Source organism: Pseudochaenichthys georgianus, chromosome 3, assembly GCF_902827115.2.
Source record: "Pseudochaenichthys georgianus chromosome 3, fPseGeo1.2, whole genome shotgun sequence".
NCBI lineage: Eukaryota > Metazoa > Chordata > Actinopteri > Perciformes > Channichthyidae > Pseudochaenichthys > Pseudochaenichthys georgianus.
This window is the reverse complement of record NC_047505.1, coordinates 19,214,261-19,235,850: the sequence shown is the minus strand read 5'-3', so window position 1 is coordinate 19,235,850 and position 21,590 is coordinate 19,214,261. Positions and strand designations below refer to the sequence as shown.

The 21,590-nt window shown below is 43.2% G+C and overlaps 1 protein-coding gene across 1 annotated transcript in view; it reads right to left on the bottom strand.

Annotated features, from left to right (window-relative positions):
• The window catches only part of LOC117468091 (protein kinase C-binding protein NELL1-like), a 363,350-nt gene that overhangs the window by 247,821 nt on the left and 93,939 nt on the right, over positions 1 to 21,590 (bottom strand). Inside the window, exons 6-10 of the mRNA XM_034112071.2 lie at positions 11,209 to 11,281; positions 10,624 to 10,706; positions 5,933 to 6,067; positions 3,957 to 4,059; positions 2,678 to 2,751 (exon numbers count right to left, since the gene is read on the bottom strand). Coding sequence (XP_033967962.1) covers positions 2,678 to 2,751; positions 3,957 to 4,059; positions 5,933 to 6,067; positions 10,624 to 10,706; positions 11,209 to 11,281 — 468 coding nt within the window. The remainder of the gene's footprint in view (positions 1 to 2,677; positions 2,752 to 3,956; positions 4,060 to 5,932; positions 6,068 to 10,623; positions 10,707 to 11,208; positions 11,282 to 21,590) is intronic.

Below are 21,590 nucleotides of genomic sequence, written 5' to 3'. Positions count from 1 at the left end.
AAATAGCAGACAACGCAACCATAGCAGCCGGTCTGTCAGCGCTCTGATGGTCCCAGCGATACCTCTCAAGGTCGGCAGTATTGACTCAAATCTGTAAGATATCCCCTTCACAACTTATTTCAATGTCATGCTATTCTAGGCATCATTGTAACGGCTTCCTCGTGTAATCTTTTAATAGTACCAATCTTTTCACTGAGCATATTTTAATTACAGTACCCCATGAGAGAGGCGACAGCACCTTCACCTGGCTTTGTTTTTCTGCTTTAAAAAACAAATATAGCCAAATGTCTGGCGACTTTGGCCAATAGCAGCTTATGTCAGAGAGAGGGCGTTCCATTGGCTATTCTACAGATGTACACGTGCACATTCCTCCAATGAAAGCCTGATACAAGACCAACATATCCAACTGGAAATATAGCTATTAGAGCATACAATAGATTAGCGGCTAAGCTAATAGCAAACTCTCTTTCTTGGCAATGGGAGCGAAAGGCTAAACTTGAGCCTTCTGCTTTTGAATCCAAAGGCTTAAGCCTCTCTTGGCAACACTCTCTCACATACTATCTACTGTGTTAGCATTCTGCTATAGCCTATGGCTTAGAGCTTAACAGAATAGTAAACTGTTAGCACAATTCTCTCTCATAGCCTACTATATACTGTTTTAGCATTCTGCTAACTGTGGCAAATGGCTTAGCACTTCAGAATGCTCAACTATTAGCAACGTTTTCTTTCCATCTCTGAAACCCTCTCCAATATTCTATCAAGCTTTGAAGAGAGACAAATAAAGTTAGAGCTCCAGATATTTTTTCAGGACTTGATGGCTTCTGAACCAATTACAGTATTGCTCAGTGTCTCATTATTATTATATCATGTCTGGCAGCCAAGATGAGATCAATAATGCCATAAGTGAAGGGACCTAGCCAAGAGTGAGTGTTTTAGTAATGCTGAGTGTTACTTATCCACAGAGCGTGATAACCACCATTCTTATTCATCTATCTGTGCTATCCCAACCCAGTCTCACGGCATTTCGTGTTCACCAACACGATTTTTAATCTATTGATTCGTGTTCACCAACACGATTTGCCCCTTTTTTTCGTGTTGCACAGCACGATTTTAAAAGCAATGTATTTCTACTGCCTGCAGCACGTATTTTTCTGCGGTCGGGTCGAGGAAGACCGGAAGCTGTGTGGTTCATAAAAACATGTTCTTACTCAATATCAAGCCACAGTTATTGCTTTTATTTTAAATCGTATAATTTCGGACTTTTGTTGCCGTCTGTGAGGAAAATAAATGGGGCTCAGAGCCTCAGGATACTGAAATCTGTATTTTTTAAATCTTTTCTTTCCTTCTAATTTGTTATTCTTTTCAAAATAACACACTGTTATTTACTCACCAATAACACTCAATTATCCTTGCTTTTATTTATTGGTTTAATTCCATAATCTCGGGCTTTTTTGGCGTCCGTCAGGAACTGAATTTCAAAATAAAAATAACCGGAAACAGACGTAGGCATTTCGAGCGATTACCCAAGATCCTCAGCTATGGTTTTAAGCTCGCTTATTGGATGTTTTAGCCGCAATGCATGCTGGGATTTGGTGTTTATATGATATGAAATCCGGAAAACATTTTAAAAGAATAAAATAATACTTAATTCCGAGTGTTCTTGCTTTTCTCTTTGAAAGTCATCACATAACGGCATTGTAATACACGGTTCGGCTGCATTGTATATTACAGATCTGCCGTAGTTCTTTATTTAGAGAGCCCTGATGAGAAGACCTTTGGAAAAACTGAGAAAATGCCGCCGAAACTGAATACTTGACGTGGATCATAAATATATTCAACAATTAAACAACATCTTCAATTTCTCTTCACACAATACGTCTCCTTGCAGTATCAACACTAATTCGGCTGACTTTTACATTTGATCTAATTCATAGATAGGTTATATTTACACCATAACGGTGCACAGCTGATATAAAAGGACTGTAGTTTTTAAGATATTACTGATTTTCTTTGAATGTAAGAATGTAAATACTGAGTCTGAAATAGTATAGCAATATGCTGTAAAATTATGTGAAAGCATGAATAAAATGTGTCCTACACTAATAATACAAAGTTATTATGGCTGTGTGTACCTTGTGTGCACCGCCTAGTGGTTAAAGCACGTTATTGAATTTTTGCTATCCATATGTCAATGCAAACAAAGCGTACAAACAATATAATGATGTTTCGAGTTGCCTGAAGGCTTATAATGAGTCCAGTGTATGGCTATTTGTAACCAATTAGATGCACACAGAGCTCATTTTCTCCCAAAAACATTGCATTTAGAGATAAATGACTTCTCAGTGAAGAAAGCTCACCTCTGTTCAATGGTGAACTGGAACAAGAATTCCAATTATAATGCATGCAGTGATGAAGCTTGTAATAAAATCAGGCCTTTGTGTTGCTGCGTTAATAAGTTAATTTAATTACCTGGCTATCACGCCATTAGCGAGAACAAAAAAGGCAGATTGAACAGATTGGGGGAGGGATGGAAAACTAATATAGCCTGCTGGCTAATTGAATAACACAGCGAGCCGTCCACCATGCAGTTAGCTCACAAGGGCTGCATGGTATATATGATCAAGCGTGGAGGCCAACTAATGGGGAAAGAATTGTTGAAATGAAGTAGAAATGTTACCTTGCATTCCCTGCAGCTCCTGGATGAAAAGCGCTGGCCTTCGGAAAAGTTCTGGCCCATGTAGGTGCATCTCGCTGTGGGCACGAAGGCATATAAAAGCTAAAATAACAATATATAAAGGTATACAGTAGAACAAAAGAAAATCCATCCCGAAGTTCAGCATATTTAATTTGTGTCAGAAACAAAGTTGATCTTGGCTTGTGTGCATAGCGGAGAGGAGCTGTAACAGCACATTTAGAATACAACAGTGGAGACACTTCTGCATATTCCTTTGGTGATAAAGCAGGGGGGAAATGAAGCATTTGATATGAAGTCCCTTCCAGGGTGCCGAACTATGGAGTGCTCAGTCGCAAGCTGTGGAACGCTGCTTCATCGTTCTTCTGTGCCAGAGCTCTGATGTTCACAGGGGAGGAAGAGGAAGAAGAAGATGCGAGTGGCGGGGACGGAGGGAGGCAGAGCAGGGCTGAAATTACTCAAAGACTAACTATCCATCAGGGATTCCGTGTTTTTGCAGTATAGCAAGATATAGAGTTGTCCGTGCATCTGTGAGCAGACCCCTGTGTGCTCTATACCAGAAATAGGGTTTCCATATCTGCTTCTATGAAAATCAGTCGACTGTGATTCTTGCTCATGCATTTTCTGTTTTCACCAGGCCAGCAGAATATCAGCTCTCTTGTTTTTTCAGTGGTTCTAGTTGGTTCTAGTTTTAAACCTGAGATACATAAGCAAAAACATAACTTGATAACTAATCAATCACCATTGTTTTTATTTTTCAGATAAATTCATTCTTTTTTGCATGTTAAGAAACTCCTAAACAAAGCTGGAAAAAACCCTGTTTGAGGTTTTCAAAAATGTTTTGTCATTACCTTGAAACAATGTTTTTTACATCGACAGGCAGCCATGGTGCAAACTTAGAAATAAATATAGATATCAACAACCTATGTTAATGTCACTCTCTCCTAAAATGCCTAGACAATTAAGGTCTTAGTATTTTCGTTAGTTAAAGTTTTACATGTATTGATAAATACAAATAATTGGAGAGGAATTGATTTTCAAGAAATAGAGAAATGACAGCACTTCTGGTTCCAAAGTATTATATATGGTTAAGGCCATGCTGTAGACAGAGCAACATGAAGGTTATTGAATATAAACCAGCGCTTATTTGTGTGTTGGAAAATGTGTTTTTGCACACAAGCAGAGGTGGTTTTCACAGGTTTGGTTGAGAATATGTCTTCTGCTTTCTGCTTGATCTATATATGTGCGGCCTGGTGATACTTACGTCTGCATTTCTTGCAGCAAGTCCCATCAACGTGTACAGGCAGCGAGTCCTCTGAGCAGTTTGCTGGAGGACAGAAAATCCTGCGACACTCCACCACACCATTCTGTAAGAGAAGGATTTCCTTTTTAACATAAAACATGTAATCTGCAGCAAAAATCCAAAGCTTGCAGTGAACATACGGCTTTTTCCGGTAGCACTGCTAAAAACTCCACACTTAACATGTTTCCTACTTCTTTGTGTGTCTCCACTTCAATTTGTTCATACAAATACACTCATGGAGCTGTAACACGTTTTACCCCTAACCAAAAACATATAACACATGCAGTGTGATCTGATCCAATGCAGCTTACTGTACATCCAAACCCTGCAATGGCTAATGATTACACCATGCGAATAAAACCATCATAAACTGGAAGCTATTATATTTAAAGTAGATATATATATATTTTAAATTCAATGAAATAAGATAACAGATTCATCACTGAGCACTGGATAGCGGATACCCTAACTTAGCCTCATGCTGATATCAGGTAGTTATTCAGGCCCTGAAGGACTGCCTTCATTTTTGAGGCTGATATCTCTCTCTGCGAGCACCTCTTCATTTCATGAGTCATCGGAAATGATTCCCCCAGGACGCAGCGGTTATCAGTTGTCAGCATGTCCACAGGAGGAAATCAGACTAAACTCCACCCTGTGCTTGATGTGCAATGATGCCGCGAGTCTAATTCCCCTGGGGCCTCGGTTTGGCCTGATTCATCACATTTCAAATTCTGACTCCTACTGTAGGTATGAGTGCCGGGCTGAGAGGCTTATTAGAGGGCGCTTATTAGGGGGCGCTTGTTAAAGGCCCTGTCACACTGTCCCGAAATTGACACCCGATGGACACACGATAAAGGAAATGTTCAAATTCGGCTGTGATCGTAGCAACATCGGGCCATTCGTGAGGGCATCTAAGCCATCGTATGACCGCCGGTGGAGTTTCTCAGGCTCCGGCAGCAACTTCGTGAGCGGCAACTTCGTAAGGCACTCGTGAGGGCATCTTGTCAAATCGTGTCATCTTCGTGTTATCATCGGTGCATTCGCCCTCACTCTGATCGGGGCGAATGCCCGATGGCACCGATGATAACAAGATGCCCTCACGATGGCCTTACGAAGGGCAAAATTCACACACGAATTCAACACGAAAATGAACCTTCGCAAGGTCCTTCGGCAATTTTTTGGCATGCCAAAGATTTTGCCTCCGCTCACGAAGTTGCTGCCGGAGCCTGAGAAACTCCACCAGTGGTCATACGATGGCTTAAGATGCCCTCACGAACGGCCCGATGTTGCTACGATCACAGCCGAATTTGAACATTTCCTTTATCGTGTGTCCATCGGGTGTCAATTTCGGGACAGTGTGACAGGGCCTTTACTGCTGACTGCTACTATTATTCTTTCTATTGTCAATAAGATGGCAAATGCCCAAATTTACTTTGAAATAAAGGTGCGGTCAAATAGTATGGATAACGACAAATGTAATCATCCCAAAGCTACCTAAGGGTGAATAAAAAAGGGGACTTTAACTAATGTTGCTCCCTGTCAAGATACGGACAATCATTTATCCAGAAAACCTGTTCACCTCATGATAGATTCAATTGCTCAATTTGTACACATGATATCTATGTGTGTATCTTGTTTTGTATGTGTTTGTACGGCGACCTTGAGAGCCTTGAAAGGCGCCTATATAAAATATATAAAATAAATGAATTATTATTATTATTATTTGCAATCATGTATTTCTTCCTGAGCTTTCTTCAAAATGTTCCGAGGGATTTTTTTGTATTTCTTCTTCACCCAAATCAAAGGGTCTAAGGAAAGAAGGTGTTCCATGCAGAATGTTAAACCCCTTAAGTTGAATTTGTGATGTGTGCTAGTTGCATGTAAATACTTGACTTAGATAGGATGGAGACAGTGTATGGGGGTGGGGTGACACTCACCGAACATGCACAGTTCCTGCAGTTCTCGGGCTCCACCCACAGCTCCTTATCCCTGTAGACCAGGCCGTTGGCGCTGCAGGTCCTCTCGCAGTGACAGCCCTCCAATTGGGTCAGCCTCGTCTCTGCGTAGTTCAACTGAAGACGAGCACAGAATCACCGGAGTCACAAAACCGAATCAAAAGTGTGCATGCAGGCTCCACCACCACCGCCCCCCCCTAGCCCTCTGGCGTGTACTGGTCGGTTTCACAGAGAGCTGCTCTGCTGGGAGCCCCTCATTAGAAGATTAGAAGGGCACATAGTATAAGTGATCATCATTCGGCTCATGCTCCAGACCTCAGGCTATGATCTTCTGAAGAGTGACAGACAGGTCTGACAGCCCCGATCCTGCCTGGATCCTCTTTTATTCCCACACACTGATCAGCCCTTCCTCTGCGGCTTACTTCATGCTCATCACTCTCCACGGTTATTTCTCGACAAAAGTGATGCGCCTTGAACTTGACGAAGTGTCACAGAGGGTAGTTTGCATCAACAAGGATTACATTCAAATTAGGATTTTACAAACGTTTCTCTTCAAACATATGTTTATATATTCGACTCTTGTTTTGTTAAGTATGTTTTGAAAGGAAATACCTGGGTTTTGGTTAAATGTTAATTGATTAGGCAAGTCCAGACCTCGTGCTCTAAGACTCGAACCCTTTCCAATATCAACCAAGACCACAACTCGACCTCATCCTCACCAAGTATTGTGAGTGACGAAACATTAACACAAAAATATATGAGTCATGCTTTAGTTGCTACAAGTGTGTATCATGTTGCAAGAACAGCTACTGTCGGAACGAGAAATGAAATACAAGGTCTGTCAACATTTTGAAATGGTGACTTTGCAAACATTCAAAACGATTCCTTAATTTGTTGATCAGAAATTGTAAGTGAGGTGTTCCTCTCTAAATGCATATCCTATAATTACTGAATAGAAACGTTCCTGGTGCAGGAAGTCTTCAAAATGATATTTCAGTAATGGGGATACTCTGGCAATTACCATGTGATGTGTTTGATCCCACAAGTCCCTCAAAGTAACCGTGTGCAGTATCTTGTTACTTAGAAATAAATATAATTGTCTTTTTAACAACCTTTTCTGTTGAAAATCCACTAGCCTCAAGGTTCAGTTGGCATTCATCTGATGTTCACACTTCTTATCCAAAGAGTTATTTATCTGTTAGGCCACTTCATCCATCAAAGCTTACTTTCAGCCTTGAGTAGATGCTGCCGAGTTAGAATAAGACACCAGTACCACATCCATTCATACATCTATAAAAGAGATTAGTACTTTCTGACCCTCACAGAAACCATCGCAGTGCTGTTTCGAAGGCGGACAGGTAGGGGAATTCAAAGGTTCAATTGATCTGAGCAGCGTCGGTCAACTCATAAATTGTAGGCCCACTTAAGACCCTCAATGCCGCTCTGCCACTCTTCCTCCGCCCTCTCCACTCCTCTGAGACCTGCCCAGGCCACAGAGTCAAACAGGGAGGGCTCTCTGTGGAATGATAGTCTTTTCAGTAAAATAGAAAAATCACAGAGGCTTTTTGCTTCATTTAGAGGAGTCCCATCGGGCTCCTGTGGAACTGCGTGAGCTTTGAGCGGTAGAGATGTGTCCTGTCAAAGCCCTAAACAAAATGTTTGAAATACAATTTCAAAGACTGGGAGGCTGCCTAGAGCCACCACGGAGGAATACCTATCCTGTACAACGCCAGCATCAAATGGCACAGTGATATCGCTCACAGGAGTCACAGGCTAATAGGCATGTATCTCCTCCGGTAGACACATGAGGCAGAGAGACATGTGTGAAATAATAAAATAACAGCTAAACACAAAGTCTAAATGAATGGTGGCGATGGAAAAGGTGCATTTATTAGCTTTAATCTTATTCATTTGCCTGCCTTTCTGAAGTCACGCATGTGTGGGTTCTGGGGCCAGAATGAATCAGTCTTGGGCCAACGAGTAATTAGGTAGATGTTGTTTGTAATTTATAAATGGGTTATCTGCTGCCAAGTAATTATCATACATTTGCTGTAACAATGAAACAAACACACGATCAAATGTCTAAATCTGTTGAAGACTAAATTGATTATCCAAATGAACAGGGACACTCAGTCTTAAGGGGGCGTTGCTGTTGATATTGAGCATTGCTTAATGTTGTTAAGATCACAATCAAGGTGTAAGCAGACATCTAAGCTACAGTACTGGATGTTAATGAGAACACTTTTATTTTGTATTAGGCTGAACTAACCTTTGAAAGATAAAAAATATATAGTTAATTGGTGTCTGTATTAATCCTTCATGTTGATTTCTACATTTGTTGGCATAAACCTGTAATATTGCTTCCTCTCACAAACACACAAGTATAACACCCGCACATTCTCCCATTGAGCATATCTTACTTTCATCTCGTCTTGCCTTGACATGACACAGTCAGGGCTGAGCACGTATTCACCTCATGCTGAATTCCTCATTTCTCTCCACAGCAGAATGGCAGAGAGCCATTTAACGCTGGAGATGACTGCATCCCGCCCGTGTGAGCAATGAGGTCAGGTGGCAATAACTCAAGGTGTGCTCATGTGAAGGATGATGCACGGACACAGCGGTAGGGTAATGTTCTTCATTTCACCCTTATTCACACCCAAAATTATTCTATAGCTCACTCGCCCGCTGAGATGTCCTCGCTTCATTCACTCCCACCTGATAGCACTCACTCATGCACGTAGAAATAGGCGCTCACTCACATGCACACACGCAGTGAATTACACTCACACACATATATGCAGATGTGTAGTCTCAACAATGGTTCAAGCTCTCCCCTATGGCTCCACTGCAGAATGCACACCACCTGTTAGCCTCCTGTTGTGCCTTTTCAGTTGCCTTTACCTGACATCTTCCAGAACCATGAATGTATCTGTCCATCATACACTATGTGTGTGTATGCGTGTCATGAAAGGGATAGTGTCACAATAACAGCGATACTAAAAAAACCACTATCAGATATTCATAGATCATTTTTGTGAAATTCAGGAGCAAGCTTAATTACTAAATTAAAATGCAATATTATACAATCAATACATTTGTATATTATGCTCATTTTCAGGTTGATGTTTGTATTTTGTGCTTCTCCTGTGACATTATTTATGAATAATAATGATTATACTGCCTCTGCCTAGCACCTCTTTTAACCCTGTGTCTGAAACCAGAGTCCAGTCTGCTCTGATTGGTAGCTGGCCGGCTCTGTTGTGATTGGTCCGCCTCTTAGAGACGGCCCGTCCCTAAGCCTATCACGTACTATATGTTGGAGCGCTAGCCAATAGAAGTATGAGTGTTAGTGTTAGGGAGGAAACAAAGAAGTCCAACTAAGGCGTTTCAGGCAGGTGGGGGAGTATATAGATAAACTCCCTCTGGCTTCAACCTTGGATGTTAGCCTTTGTAGACCGTTAACATGCACAAAAAGCTTTATAACACACTACAGGACAGGAAATGGAAAACCCCATGAAGCATAAAAAGGTCGCTTTAAAAATTGAAAGTACCCAAATTGGACGTAAGGGGCAAGTCATAGAGAGTGACAAATACTTTATGTCTAAGCAAGATCAATAGGTAACAAAACCAGACTACTAAATATTACCACAGGGTGTTTTAATCTGCTTTATCATAGCACTGACGTGTTCTTAGCTTATCCTTAGTTGGTTTGAAGGGTAACGTTTGTCAGGCTGCTAACAATATATAAACGTGGAGATTGATCATCTTCTTATTTGAATCAAAAGGACATACAATATGTTATCCACGTTATTGTTGGTAACTCATGTGAAATATATCCAAAAGCTATAAAGGCACTTACATCCTCAAACTTAAGCTTACGATTTTCTCCCTAAAACACATTTCTGCTCTTCTTCAAATGACGGTCTCTGAAGTTCCAGTTCCTGAAACTCAACAGTCAAAAGTTCCCCGACAAGCAAGTGGACATTGAGTTGAGGTTGTTTTGTCATTTCGATTCACAAGGTCACGCTCTACTCTTTGATGATTTCATTCACATTTCCCTCTGAAATCGTTTTTCAAAGGAAAAACACGTTTTATTCATCCATCACTCGAAATTCAGACTGCAGAAAACAAAACGCTGACAATAAATAATGTGGGAACTTCTTGGACCAAGTAATTGTCTGTTTACTGTTCCCACTTTTCCGCACATTGATATGCTTTCGTGTTATTTTGTGGTCCTTTTAAACCCCCCTTAATCCTTGCACACAATAATAAATGGCAAAAGAATGATATTTTCTAAAGACATGATTTGTATTCATTTTGTTTTTGTTTCCCAATAATAACTTCTAAAAATGAGATACTGACTTTAGAGGAAACAACGCACTTCAATGAAGGCAGAAAATAAATCAAAGGATTCAGCTGCCTCCGGCTGTAGTGGAGAAGGAAGTTATGTATTCATTTTCATATATTTATGTATTTACATGACAGCTCCAACTGAGAAAGTGGATCCTTTAGCTTTAAATATTTCATAACACTGACAACTTTATGCATATTAAGTGTTTTTTTCTTTTATCTCTAAAGTCTACTAAAGAGCATAAATATACCTTTTGAGCACATTATAAATCTATGAAATTGTTAAACAGTCTTTGTTGGGGGTCATTCCTTTGTGTTACCTTCAGGGTCATCTTGGCCAGTATGTCCTGAAGGTCCATGATGCCTTGCACCAGGCTCAGGAAATCACTGCAGGTCGGACAGGCTCAATGGAGGAAAAGGAAATCACCAAGACAGATACAAAGAGAAGAAGAAAAAGGGAAGTATTTAGATAGGAGAGAAACAGAGTGGCAAACAGAAACGGAAGCCTAACACATCTGTTGACTCTTTGTCTAAGTCATGTGTCTGGTATTAGTATCAATAATAAAGCGACAAGGTGTGATGACATGCCTTATTGATCAGAAACAGAGAGAGTGCCACAGCGGTGGCCTTGTATCTCCATCAGTTTGACAGCAAACAGATGGAGAAAGAAGGCGGGGAGAAAGAACGCTGCACTGAATCTGAATTACAGCAACATGAAGATAAAATGAAGGGAACATTGTTTGCGATCAGCAGGGAGAGGTCACCACCAGCTGACACATGGCTTATTATAGTCCAATTTGATAAGAGGTACACAGTAATGGGGCGTGTTATTTTCTAAAATTCAACTTTTTACTCTCGGAGAGGGTTGGGAACACTATGTGCCTCTATGTCATCATGATACTCACTGCGGTTAAGGTTGGGGCACTGCGTGATGTAGCCGTTTGGAGCGAATATCAGCTTCACATCCTGGATAACACCCTGGGAACACAGAGGGAACGGGTGCAGGGATACGACAGAAAGAGACAATGAGACGTATGGATCGGCGAGATCATAAGCTAGGCCTTTGGATGGCCAAAAACACAGACAAGCAAAAGAGAGTGTACAGTCAAGTAAGCAGCTCTGTAAAAGGAACCTAAGTCCAGAGAGGCTTTTATCAAAAAGAAAACATCAGTAATGCTAGCATACTGATGTTTGGATTCATCATGTTTAAGTCTGAGAGTAACAAAAGGCCTTTGGATACTTCATGCAGGATTGATGAAAGTTGGAACAGTACACACTTGTGTAACGATCCAGTTAATAAAGGTAGAGATAGTCACAAAGACTGTATAACAAGTGGGCGTAGTCACCATTGCATCACTGTTTTGTTGACCACCATTTTGGCCATCACCCTCTTTGTTTTTTGGAACTATATGTAACAATGATACTGCGAGAAGGTGGAGCTAAATACAATCGAATGCTGAGCATAACATTTTAAACGGGCAAATGTTACCATTAACTCTCATGAACTAAGACAAATCTTTGAAAGGATTAAGGCTATGAGATGAAAAACAGACCACGGAAAAACCGAAATAACAATGTGTGGTAGTGACCTGTCAATCACAAGGTGGCCAAGCCTTTTACAATGCTCTGCATTATTGTATATTTTTCTCTAAATGGAACAAAAATGTACAAAATTAAATGTATTTGGTTGTGAGGAAGACTTGAACACAGAGATGGAGACCACAAACCAATAAGAATTTGTTTTACTGATGTAAGAAATGGTGTATCAGAATGATATATCTGAAAGTGGTTGTATTTTAGAAATGGTGAAAAAATCACCACAGACTTGTTTTAAAAAGAAACCTATTTTCACACAAGTGTTCCACACAATCCATTCCTAAATGAACACGGCAGATGTACTTCGCACATGGGCATAAGTAAGTGGCCTATAACCAATAGAGTTCTCTCCTTTAACGGACTGGCTGTCAATCACTCTGAATGACAGGCTCCATAAGTGCAGGGGGGGTAAATGGAAGGCTTCATATTGACCACGACAACAATCTCGGAAAAAAGGTGCAGTCTCTAATGGAAAAGCAAACTTGTAAATCACTGGGGTGCCCACACACACACACACACACACACACACACACACACACACACACACACACACACACACACACACACACACACACACACACACACACACACACACACACACACACACACACACACACACACACACACACACACACACACACACACACACACAGGGGTAGTATACATTCACCATTCCTTCAATGTGTCTACTGAAAACATGCTGGAGACATTATAATGTACCATCTGAAGCACAGTTGGCATCAACTCGGCCCCATGCTTTATGTGAAATCCATTTACAGTGCATTTTGTTGGCCTGGATACAAGCAACACCTGCATTAATTTCAGACAAAGACACAGGGAGAGGGAGCCTCGAGGCATGAGCTTGCAGCACAGATGGAGAACAAACACACTCACACACACAGAGGCTGTGTGAGCAGTAGATGGGGAAGAAGAGATTGTCACTCAGAATGAAAATGAGGGTGTAGATCACACATCACTGTCAGTGATCGGTGTGTAATTTGAACTGAAGTCATAAAATCTCTCTTGCTCTCAAACACACATGAATGTCCTGCTTCTGCTAAAGCCTATGGAAGAAGTGTTTCAGTTGCAGCATTAATAAGGAATAATGTGTTTTGCTAAAATGGTGAGACAAGTCCAATTACCCAAGTTATCTTTTCTATTGTGTTTTTCTCTGCACAATAGAACATTGGATTTTAAATGAATGGAGTTAAAATTGCTGACTTAAAGCTGCACAAATCGATATTGAGTGCCTTAGTGACGCGTCCTAAAACCCGGAAGTAAGCTGCGCATGGGTTCATTCGACAAAAAAACAATGCAATTTCTCCATAGGATTTTGGAAAATAGCGCGAAATAATGTCTGTGGTTGACACACATTTAAGAGACGGATCACGTCTACCCTACTTTTGTAAATTTCGAATCATAAATCTATCGATCATAAATCTATTGATTATATTTATGATTCGAAAATTAAATGTTTGTCAACCACAGACCTTATCTCGAGCAATTTTCCAAAATCCTATGGAGAAATTGCATTGGTTGTTTGTCGAAGGAACCCATGCGCAGCTTACTTCCGGGTTTTAGGACGCGTCACTGTGGCACACTGAAACAAAGGACAACATTTAATATAAAATACCTCTCTAAAAATGATGAATCCACAGAGAATCACAGCCCACTCTGCCGATGTTTTTTTAAGCTTCTTTTATTCACTTTTCTTTTAGGTTTAGTTGGACTCAGTCTCACCACTTCCAATAAATGACAGCTGTTTCTAGCCTACCTCTAAATATGGAGTATTTGAACTGCCTGCACCAAATGGCAGAGAGACAAACCTAGTGTCTAGCTGAAAAGCTCATCTTATGTGGATAGTATCATATTGGGAAAGGCAGTTCTTTAACATGATTGTTTCAGAGATTTGAGAAAAAACTAACAAAAGCAATGTCCCAAAACTCACAGGTCTTGAATAGATATAAAATATATATATATATATATATATATATATATATAGAACAGCCTTTTTGTGTGGTTATATTTGTAAAAGAAAGAGATGCTTTCATACTTTTTGAAAAATATTGGGCATTAGACAAGGTAAGATTTAAATCTGGATTGGTTTAAGGTTAGGTTATGTCTAATAAATACAGCCAATGGGGATCCTTACAAGAACTACCTGTGTGTGTGTGTGTGTGTGTGTGTGTGTGTGTGTGTGTGTGTGTGTGTGTGTGTGTGTGTGTGTGTGTGTGTGTGTGTGTGTGTGTGTGTGTGTGTGTGTGTGTGTGTGTGTGTGTGTGTGTGTGTGTGTGTGTGTGTGTGTGTGTGTGTGTGTGTGTGTGTGTGTGTGTGTGTGGTGTGTGTGTGTGTGTGTGTGTGTGTGTGTGTGTGTGTGTGTGTGTGTGTGTGTGTGTGTGTGTGTGTGTGTGTGTGTGTGTGTGTGTGTGTGTGTGTGTGTGGCCTTATGTACATTTGTATGAATAATTTGTTTCTTTGTGTCCCCCCATTTGTTTCACATTAATTTTAAATGATCTTTACTTGACTGTCTGCATGCTGTACAGTCATAATTCCCCGTTATCTTGTTTATTATAGCAACAATAGGCCAGAGCCAGGCATGTTTGGCCAGTAATTCGCCTTCAGGCAACATTGACGGAGGTTTATTATCCTGGTAAGGCTTTATCCTGTGATTCTATTTTCTCAATTTGATCATGCACAACATGACCTTTCCTTGGTCTAGCTTGGTCTGAAGACTTAACCGCCACCTGTGGTTCATCTCCGAGGACTACACCAGCATCAACACTCATTAAAAAAAATGTGTGAGAGGGGAGAGACATAAGACAGATGAACAGAGAGAAAGACAGATGAAAAGGATAATGTTGTTGACAATCTCCCCAGAGTATTGTACTTTTTCATATGTTCATGCTCGGTTTGACACAGACAAACTATTTGCCATCAAAACCCAACATTTTGATGGACAGTTATGAATTAGCTCACACAGTTCAACAGATGTGTTAGTAATGGATTGTCAAGCTAAGTGACAAAAATAAAATGCAACATGCAGTGATAAGGGGAGCTCAAAAGCACACACAACATTTTGTTTTGAGGAGGTCATCAAAGCAACTGAGGTTTTAAGGCATAGCAGCAACATTGTTTTTAGAGGGTCAATGAAGTTGACATTTTGCTGTGCATTTTATATGTAGCTATCAGCTATCAAATTACAGCTTATGCTTGCAAACCTGAAAAAGGCATGCTCTACCACTTAAAGCAGGGGTGTCAAACTCAAGGCCCGGGGGCCAAATCCGGCCCGCGACTTCATTTCATGTGGCCCCTCAAGAGATTGCAAAGAATATAATATGTTTATTATACAGTTACATGCCGATTTACAGAAGCACGTTGCCCATAAACTACATATCTCACAATGCATCTCAAATTTGACTTTTTTCTCAGAATTTGACTTTTTTTCTCAAAACAAGTTTTTTTCTCAGAATTTGACTTATTTTCTTGAAAATATTAATTTTTTCTTAGAATTTGCCTTTTTCTCAGAATTAGATTTTTTTTTAAATCATTTTGTAACATTCTCAGTGAAGAGACCTGCAATGATTTGCCCTAGACTTCTGCTTTCAGACGTAGTTAATTATGAAGTTATTACCCTATCCGATAATAATCCAATGCAGAGGCAATAATGTCATAGAATACATTATTTTATATATATTAAATATTTATATATTTTGATATATGGTCTTAAAGTTACAACAGGCCCTTTGAGTGCAACCATAATGCTGATGTGGCCCGCGAAGAAATTGAGTTTGACAACCCTGACTTAAAGCATTTTAGAAATGCAGAATTCTAATGGATGGGGCAAATGTGTGCCTTCTTCAGAAACGCATCCTACACACGGTTCTGTTGGAAGCTTCAACGGAGACGCTTCCCATTCACGTTGAATGGGGTGACGTCACGCTTTGCAGAACTGAATTGTGGTTCCGTTGCTTCGCTTTGTCTGCGTTGCTCGCAGTGAAAGTTGAGAAAGGTTCAACTTTTCAAGCGTCGACAGAAGCGCCAGCCAATCAAATCATATGCCAGTAAAAGCGCTAGCCGGGGCGGGAGATTAATGTGATCGGTTGTTGGTCGTTAACCCCAAGCGCCAGATACGCCCACGGCAAGCGTCAACGCGACGGAACCGTGTGTCGGTTACGTTACGTGTGTTACCTTCTCATACTTTGGGTAAACGGATACACAAAATACTCAAATATAAACAGTCAATTAAAGAGGGCATATCATGCTCATTTTCAGGTTTCATATTTGTATTTAGTGCTTCTGTAACACGTTTACATGTTTAAGGCCCAATCCCAAACCACGCCCTACACCCTACCCCTACACACTCGCCCTCCATGTCAAAGTGAACTCCGTGGAGTGACACTCGCAGCTCAACGAGGCTCCCTCCTGTCAGATGGAGGGAGTAAATACAGCGGCAAACTTTGGGACGGCCTCCCCTCTCTCCGGCAGGAACAGGAAATGCCGTAACTGTATGTAACAACGGTTTGAAATCAGCATCTCTTAGACAAAACATTTAAATGAATAACTCAAATAAAACTCCAAACATCTTTCATTGTGTTTCAAAGCTCTTTTAGTTTTAAATCTGATGTTTACAAGCTTCTTAGTTTTTGCAACAGTCTGTAAATATACACAACTTTATAATAAAATGCACACATTTACCTTTTTCTAGACTAAACACAGGTACGATCCTAAATTAAAACATATGAGGTTATCATGAGGTTGTTAACATCGCAGTTTATCAGTGGATGTTTGCTGGAACTGTTTGTAAACAGCGTGTTTCTTGACGGACACACACTCTAAAAAGTCATTCAGGCGACCTTTCACCTCCACTTAATTAAATGCATGGTTGCAAGATAGAAATGTGAGTTAATTGATTTAGATAAACATGTTAAGCTGCAAACATTAATTTATAAGTTGTGTTGACGTAATAATTGTGTTAATTTCATCGACTTAATATTGTGTGTAATTTGAACTCTGATTTCTGAGTTAATTGACTTAAAACAGAATTCAAGTTGTAGTAAGTAATGCAATTGGCTTGATAACTTAATTGTTCTACACCTTGAGTTAAGGATTTCAAGTTCACTCCCGATCGACAACCCCGGCTCATGCAGACATTGTGTCCGCTTCACCGTTAAGAGCCTCCGCCGACGGTTAGCAAGACAAGCTAGCCTGTCAGAACAGGACCCCCCCATGTCCACGGACCCGCCGGCCGGCAGTCAGGACACGGGGGCGTCCGCCACAGAGAGTGAACCCCTCTCCGTGTCGGTCTGGGGCTCACTATCTGCTATGGCTATAGAACCGGAATCCCGCGCCCTGGCAGGCCGGGACCCGATGACGGCAAGACACACGGGAACGGTTTCCCGCGCTCCACCAAGCTGGGGCTCCCGGTTAGACCTCACCATGGTCTCACCCGCGGAGGATGTCCTCGGGCTGGACTACGAGGAGGACGAAGAGGAGGACGCCTTGGCGTTCCTCCTGTCCGAATCGGATGAACAGGAAGAGGACACCTTCATGTCACCGGCTCAGGCTGCAAAGCCTGAGGCAAGTGCTGCTCTCCCGGGCGATAGCGCACCAGCTTCACCCGGTCTGAGCATGGACCTGCAGGCCGTGTGCAAACGCGCTGCGGTCAGACTCAACGTTCCGTGGCCTGAAATGGCCAAGGAGACCTCCAGGTCCCACTACGAGGGGAAACACCTTCCCCAAGCAGCGGGCAAAAAGAGGCAACTCTTCCCGGTCTTCCCGGAGATGTTGGATGAGGTGTCGGTCTCATGGAGAGACCGGCCCTTCAGCAACAAGGTCCCAATCCAGGGTGCCTCCTCCCTAGACTGTGACGGAATGGAGAAGCTCGGCCTACTCTGCATGCCGCCCATGGAACCGCTGGTAGCGGCTCACCTTCTACCAAAGGTGGGCCCGTCACCAAGCAGGAACCCCAAGCTGCCAGCAAAGTCGGACCGTTTTCAGTCAGCAGTGACTGAAAAGGCCTACAAAGCGGCAGCGTTGTCCGCCAGGGCCCTGAACGTGTCCTCGCTGCTAACCGCCTACCAAGCGGAGCTCTGCGAGGACCTGTCGGGTAACCCGGGGGCAGCCACTCTGGACGAGATGGCAGCGGTCACGGACATTTGTCTCTGTGTCCAACGCTGCGCCGTCCAGGCCACGGGCAAGGCAATTGGGATCATGGTGGTGCAGGAAAGAGCGAGATGGCTCAACCTCACCACTCTCCCAGACCGGGAAAAGGAGGATGTGCTGGATATGCCCATCGTTCCCGAGGGAATCTTCGGCTCTGCTCTCGCCTCCATGCAAAGGAGGTGTGAGACGAGAAAGAGGGAGGACGAGGCACTCCACCTCTGCCTCCCTCGAAGGGTCCAGCCGCTGCTTTCGCAGCAGCAGTCCTCTGCCCAGGCTGCCTCGAACTATGCTCGGTTTAAAGCACCGAAGACGCAGAGGCAGCAGCCCACCCCGAGTCCCCAGCCCAGGCTGGAGACAAGGGCAAGTTGGCCTAGAAATTCTCCCGTTCCGGCTGCAGCTCAGGCTCAGCCAACCCAGAATTTCGGCCAGCAGTTGAGTAAGAAGAAGCGAGCGGCGTGACAGCCGCTCCTTCTTCCCTCCGTGAATGTGTTCCCGCTGCCTCGAGAGATGCCTAAACACCATCCTCAAGTCTGCACAAACACATGTCACACGTTGGTTGATTCCTCTGTCATAAAACATTTGCCGCTGACGCATGCATGCTTCAGGCCGAGGGCGCAGCTCAAAAAGATGAAAAGAAAATCAATAAAACCAATAAACAGCCCGCCAATTTTTTTCCCTTTTGAGAGCAGCTACGGCATCTCTCAAAAGGCGGATTATTGACGGGTCTGTGAAGGCACCACCGCCACGCGCACGCGCAGTGCCGGCTGGGGTCGTGAAGGCTCCACCGTCACACGCATGCGCAGTGCCGGCTGGAGCCGTAAGCGTGACATCTCAGCTGGCTCTAAGGAGCATACAGCAGGAGATACTCACGACATCTGCCTGGGTTTCTCAAAAGAGTTACACATTATCTGTTTTCACAAGCCCAGAGAGAGTCAACCCATATTCTGGAGAGAGAGGTTCTCTCTCTCCTAGAAGAAGGGTTTTATCTATAATGCCCGCCGAGCACAGTCATATTACGCAGACAAATGTCCTCGTAAAGCAAAACATGGGTCTCATAATAAAATAAATCCCGCGTGCCACGGTGTGCGGAGAGTATAGGTTATTATGTAATGCGTAGTGGCACTACACCCGACTTTTCTAGTGCGGGACGCGCCTACGGGTGCTGTCCTTTCACAGAAGGTGGTCACCACGGACGCATGCCAGACAGGCTGATAGGGTATTTACGAAGGTCGCCCAGTGAGAGGTCTCTAGAGCAGAGACCTCCAGCGGGCGCACGTAAATCATCCGGAGCTTTCAGCGGTGTTCCCCACCCTAAAACGCTTCCTGCCTTCTCTCAGAGGACACCATGTCCTCGTGAGGACAGACAACAGAAATCGTGTATGAACCGCCAAGGGAGGTTGCGTTGTCTCCAGTCACACACACTGGCACACAAACTGATCCCTTGGAGCGGCAGACGTCTCCTCTCTCTGAGAGCGACACAGGTACCGGGAGTGATGCACCTCGGGAGAGAACTACTGTCCAGAGGTGCACCACTCTATGCAGACTGGACTCCTCATCCAATGATCGTGAGTCCGCTGTGGGTGCGTTTCGGCAGAGCCGCGTTAAATCTGTTCGCATAAAGAAAAAATGCTCAATGACAGCTGTTCTCTTTAATGCACGATTTAAACGCATCGTTAGGCGTGGATGCACTCGTACACGATTGACCTCCGGGTCTTCTGTACGCGTTCCCACCCCTGGTTCTGATACCCCCAACTCTGGCCAGAGTGAAGGAGCAACGCCACACACTTATCCTGATGGCTCCGCCCTAGCCCGCAACGTACGGGCTGGCTGAGATATATCAGCTGTTGTGCGGGCAGCCATGGCAGCCCCCACTACGCAGGGACAGATTGTCTCAGACGGGGGGGGCGATCCTTCACCCACGCCCAGAGCGCGGGGCACTATGGGCCTGACCCGTGAGCAGGGCCGCCTTAATGCACGGGCTGACCTGGGCTGAAGCCCAGGGGCCTACGGAGATCAGGGGCCTATCATGAGCCAATACAACATTTAAACATTTTTTTTTTTTATTTCGGATGTTTTTAAAAAACATTTAAATAAACAAAGTCTTGGCTTTCAGAATATGAAACTTTTATTTCCAAAATCACACGATAAATACATTTTTTAAGCTTGTAAAGGGAAGATGACAGCTCTCACTCGCCACTCACTCCTCTTCCCTCCACTGATATTATGAATGTAAGGCGTATAGTAATCATAGATAACACGGCAGGGTCCGTTACAGTTTGTTTTCATCTGGTTTCAAATAAACAAAGTCTTGGCTTTCAGAATATTAAAATTGTTTCAGCAAATTCAGATGATAAATACAACGTTGAAGCTTGTAACGGCATAATTACAAGCGGAGAACGGAGTAACTTGACGTTACAGCAGGCATAACAACAGCCTGTGTTTCTCGCGAGTGTTTTCCCCGGGAAACAAACACAATACACACAAACGCAACATTACACAAACACACACACTCGCGAGCTTCTACTCAACACACTATTCAGAGTGCGAGAGCTTCCTCCACCAGGTCTCTTTACGACTGTAAGTGGAGGGTGTTTGAGGAGTGGTGCCTTCAAGAAGGACACATCTCTTTTCAATGTCCTGTCGGGGTGATTTTATCATTTCTACAGGACTTGATCGATAAACACAGAGCTTTCTCCACGATCAAGGTGTACCTGGCTGCTATTGCTGCATGCCATGTGGGCTTTGAGGGTAAGACGGCTAGCCAACATCCTTTGGTCTGCCGTTTTATGAAGGGAACTCGCAGGCTCCTCCCTGTCTCCAGGTCGCTGGTGCCCTTATGGGACCTGGCAGTGGTTTTAAATGGGCTCAAAATGACCCCATTTGAACCCCTGGAGGGAGCTGACATGAAACATCTGTCACTCAAGACAGTGCTGTTACTGGCCCTGGCATCCGCCAAGCGGGTCAGTGATATCCATGCACTCTCTGTACATCCCTCATGCACTCAGTTCGCCCCAGGGCAAACGAGAGTGTTGTTGAAGCCCAACCCTGCCTTTACACCAAAGGTGGTTGGTTCGTGTACCCCAATTGACATTGAGGCATTTCCTCCGCAGCTGGTTTCCTCCGGGGAGCAGCAGCAGGATCTGTTGTGTCCAGTCCGGGCTTTACACACATATATGGACAGATCAAAGGAGCTTCGTCTCAATGACCAACTCTTTGTGTCCTGGGATAACTGTTACGTGCCGTAGTGTGTGTTTTCCTCTCTCTCCCTCTGATTGTCCCCAGGTGCAGCCTCTTCCCAGGTGCAGCCTCTTCCCAGGTGCTCCTACTTTGCAATCAAGGATTCCATATAGGAACGGAAGAGGACGGCAGTGAGGGCCCTTCTTTCTCTCCTTCTCGTCTGGCTGCATGTGTGCAGCCTGTCTCTGTGTACAAGCCAGCCTAGTTGTGTTGTTTATTGTACCATTGTGTTGTAATGTGGCTGGTGAGCCGCCTTACGTATTGACGGATTAAAAACCTCACTTAAACTCCT